General features: G+C 34.6%; 1 protein-coding gene across 1 annotated transcript in view; it reads right to left on the bottom strand.

Annotated features, from left to right (window-relative positions):
* Positions 1-442: 442 nt before the first annotated feature.
* Positions 443-3,910, bottom strand: part of LOC107694133 (heparan sulfate 2-O-sulfotransferase 1) — a 74,427-nt gene continuing 70,959 nt past the window's right edge. The window contains exons 4-7 of the mRNA XM_016493742.1: positions 3,406-3,544; positions 3,218-3,315; positions 2,919-3,076; positions 443-1,883 (exon numbers count right to left, since the gene is read on the bottom strand). Coding sequence (XP_016349228.1) covers positions 1,657-1,883; positions 2,919-3,076; positions 3,218-3,315; positions 3,406-3,544 — 622 coding nt within the window. The 3' untranslated portion in view covers positions 443-1,656. The remainder of the gene's footprint in view (positions 1,884-2,918; positions 3,077-3,217; positions 3,316-3,405; positions 3,545-3,910) is intronic.

The raw sequence follows: 3,910 nt of genomic DNA, 5'->3' as shown, positions 1-3,910 counted from the left end.
CGGGGATTGATAATGGAAGATGAATAAAAACTGTGTAGTAACAGTTTGGGATCAGTAAGATCAGTTGTGTTTTTTTTTTTTTTAAAGAAATCTATACTTTTGTTCAAGAGGGATGCATTAAGTTGATCACAAGTAACAGTAAAGACGTGTCATAATATTACTGATCTGTGTGTTTATGAACAAACAAATGCAGCCTTGGTGAGCATAGTACTATATGCTTTTGTGCTATATATGATCAATTAATATGATCACTGATAAATTAATAAGTAAAAAATGCACATCAAACTCTCCTCTCAAAATGTACACACCCTCTAAGCATATCCCCAAAGCCCATTTTGAAGAAAAACTAAGCATACTGAAAAAAAAAACATGGTCTCACAGACAGTAACGTTTATTTGAAATGCTTTGAGACAATTTATACCAAAAAAAAAAAAAAAAAAGACGCAAATATAAAAGGAAAGCTGGCAGTTTTAAAAACATTTTAATACACAGACATTGTTTAAATGATCTGAACAACTGCTGAAACCAGGGTGGAATGAATGATTCATGAAGGCACTATTGAGTGTACAACTAATGTTGGTTTGAGCATCTTTCTTTCTTTTTTGATCTTCTGGTAAAATGCAATATTACGACTTCTGAGAGGGTAGTAGTCTGTTGAGACCAAGTTACCTTAAACCAATACCGCGCTACAAGATGATACTTGCAGTTATCATTCAAGGAACCTGTTCTGGACAAATAAGGCTTCGCACAGAAGCAGGTAGAAACAGGAACACAGAGGCCAGATCTAATGGTCTTTAACCAGTCCAAAACAGCCTCTGTACTGGAACAATGAAAGATCGTCTTAGAGGTCAGTTTCTGTTTCGTTATTCAGATTCATTCACCTGTTCGGTTTCATTAGTTTTAGAGTCTTCAGGAGATGCAATGATAAAAAAAGGAGCGAAAAATAGAAAAGAAAAAAAAAGCAAGCACCAGTGGGGTCCCCAAAAAGATGTCAATTTCCTAAATAACTAGTTTTAAACTACAACTTTGAATTTCTTACAACCATTTGGTCCAATTACATAAAATATACATGTAAATACAATTTGTACAGATATGAAATCTGTTTGACCACATTCTAAACTCTGGCTACAATACCTTTACTAAAGTCTGTAAACACTGTTCATGTCATTCTATTAAAAATGAATATACACAATGCAAGAAAGTGTTAAGAATTCACAAGACCACAGTTAGTAGTAAAATAAGGAGGTGCTCTAATGTACCAAACGTCTGGTACAAAAAGCAGTACCCTTTTGACCCTGTTCAAAATTGATTTTTTTTTTTTACAACAGTGACTGATGGCCAAAGAGGTTCTGTCATTTTCTTTTGCAAGGCATGATGAATTATGTGAAAATTTGATGGTGATGTCACAAGTGTTTTCACTGCTGTAAAAGTCCATAAAAAGATACTGGGCTCAAAGTGGCTAGATACCGAGCGTCACTGTTAGGACTGTGTGAAGTCTCTCAAAAAAACACACTATAAAACCTTCAGCCCCTCTAGTCTAGGACTTCCAGGTATTTGTGTCCACATTGTAGAAGTCCTTTTCTTCTCTTCCCAGTGAATGTGACAGAACAGTACATGAACAGGCCAAACGACACTTGTACCATGCTAATGTCAACTCTAGTTTACTTTTGGATAGATTTTCTCGTAAAAGAAGTTCTGAGCCAGCAGGTAAAGCTCTCCGTCTTTTTCCCTGACGCTGTGAGCACGCACAAACTGAAACTGTTCCAGCGCAAACTCGTAGAACTCATTCTCCATCTTCCATATATTGGACTGCTGCAGCTTTGAGATGGACTCTTTAGTGGGAGGTTTCTTCTCGCTCGTTTTCCTCAGGTGAGACTTCTTGCCTGCAGTTCAAGTCAAAGACAAAATAAAATGCAGGTCACTCAGGAGGTTTCACTGGTTATTAAATGCTGAATACCTGATTAAGACAAACACATTAGGGGATTTTTCCAAAGCTAATAAACTGAATTTTAACTTAATTGGGTAAATATGAGTTCAAAAATTTGATGTTTAAAAAAAAAATCAGCAATTTCTTATTTCTTTGTTTTCATTTCCAGACTAAAACAGGAAGATTTTCATTGCTAGTACAATAGAAGTTTAGTATGAATACTAGAAATTTATCATGTTACAAATTAATAATGTTTCAATGATTTCTGAAAGATCATGTGACATTGAAGACTAAAAATGGCCACGATATACTAACAACAGCCAGCAGAAAAAATAATGGCTGCTGAAAATTCAGCTTTGACATCAAAGAAATAACTTCAAATTCTGAGTTTTCCACTGCTTAAATACAATCAATTCTAACATGGAGGAAGCAAGTATTGGGCCCTTATGAATATCTTTCTACCACTGAACACAAAAGGAGAATTTAATAATGTTCTAGTCATTCTTTTTCATGCAGTTACAATGAATAGGGACTGGAGCTTTCAAGCTTCATAAAGGATGCAAAAGAACCATAAGTAAAGTATATAATAAAAGAAGCCCATATGACTTCTTCTGAACCTATAAAATACCTTTGTGTGACAAACAGACCAAATCCAGTAGCTGCAACTGAATTATTGAATTATATCAGTCAGAATACAAAATATTCAAAAATTCATTTTCCAAATAATTTCATTTCGACCAATGAATTGAAAAGAACTGACTAAGAATCTACAAAACACATATTGTTAAGGTACTTCTTCCATGGGCTGTCATAAATGTGCCATGAATTTGACCTTGAGGCTGTTTCTCATACAAAGCTTTTGTGTTACATGGAAAAAAGAAAAAGAAAAAAAAAAGAAGCTTGGGTTTGGAATGATGAAGGCAAGTAGAGAACAGAATTGTCATTTTTTTTGTTGAACTATTTCTTTTATTCTTAAATATCGACAAAGTACCTGTGCGGTAGAGCTCAGTCGCTCCTCTGAAGAAGCGTGGCAGCGCTGCCTCAAGCATCATTATGAAATCCTCCAGCTCCTCAGTCACTCCCACGAGCAGATACTCATTCACCAAATTATACTTGGCCTGTTCGAGAGCCCACCTACTGCCAACATTCCTGCACAAACAGACACACAAGATCATTTACAGCTCCTACATAGTTTCGAGAACAAATCAGTAAAGAGTGAATCAATCAGTTTGTCTAATGCGAAAGAGCATTTAGTGAAAAACAGAGTAACAGGCTGCTCATGTTACCCACCAGCACTCCGAGTAATGGCCACAGAAGAACGGGATCTGTAACCAAAGCTTCTCAGGAGCGCAATCAGAACCTCCTGATGACATGCACTCATCAAAGGTCTGAAACACAGTCGCACATATTGCATCTTAGCATCCACACGGTGAGAAAATTAATAGTTACTTTGAATGAATTGTTTAAAAAGATAATACCTTTTTGTCCCCCTGCTTTCTCCGTCTGAGACCTGGCCGATAATCATCTCCAAATCGGAGAAAATAGTAGTAAGACACCAACCTCTCGATGGGGTCCCGTACAATGTTGATATATACCGGCTTTCCCTTGACTCCAAACCTATTTAGAAAAATTATATATTATATTATATTATATTGTTATATCATGTTATATTTGGTGCTGTCAAACGATTAATCGCATCCAAAATAAAAGTTTTTGTTTACATAATATGAGTGTGTACTGTGTTTGTTTATTATGTATATATAAATACAAACACATGCATGTATATATTTAAGAAAAATGTTATGTTTATATATTAAATAATAAATATATTTATATATAATATAAATATATAAATGTATATACATGTAAATATTTTCAAAATATATGCTGTATGTGTGTGTATTTATATATACATAATAAACAAACACAGTACACATACATATATTATGTAAACAAAAACTTTTATTTTGGATGTGATTAATC

Source organism: Sinocyclocheilus anshuiensis, unplaced genomic scaffold (assembly GCF_001515605.1).
Source record: "Sinocyclocheilus anshuiensis isolate Anshui unplaced genomic scaffold, SAMN03320099.WGS_v1.1 scaffold1530, whole genome shotgun sequence".
NCBI classification, from domain to species: Eukaryota; Metazoa; Chordata; class Actinopteri; order Cypriniformes; family Cyprinidae; genus Sinocyclocheilus; species Sinocyclocheilus anshuiensis.
Note: the sequence above shows the minus strand (reverse complement) of the source record. Positions and strands in the feature narration are given on the sequence as shown.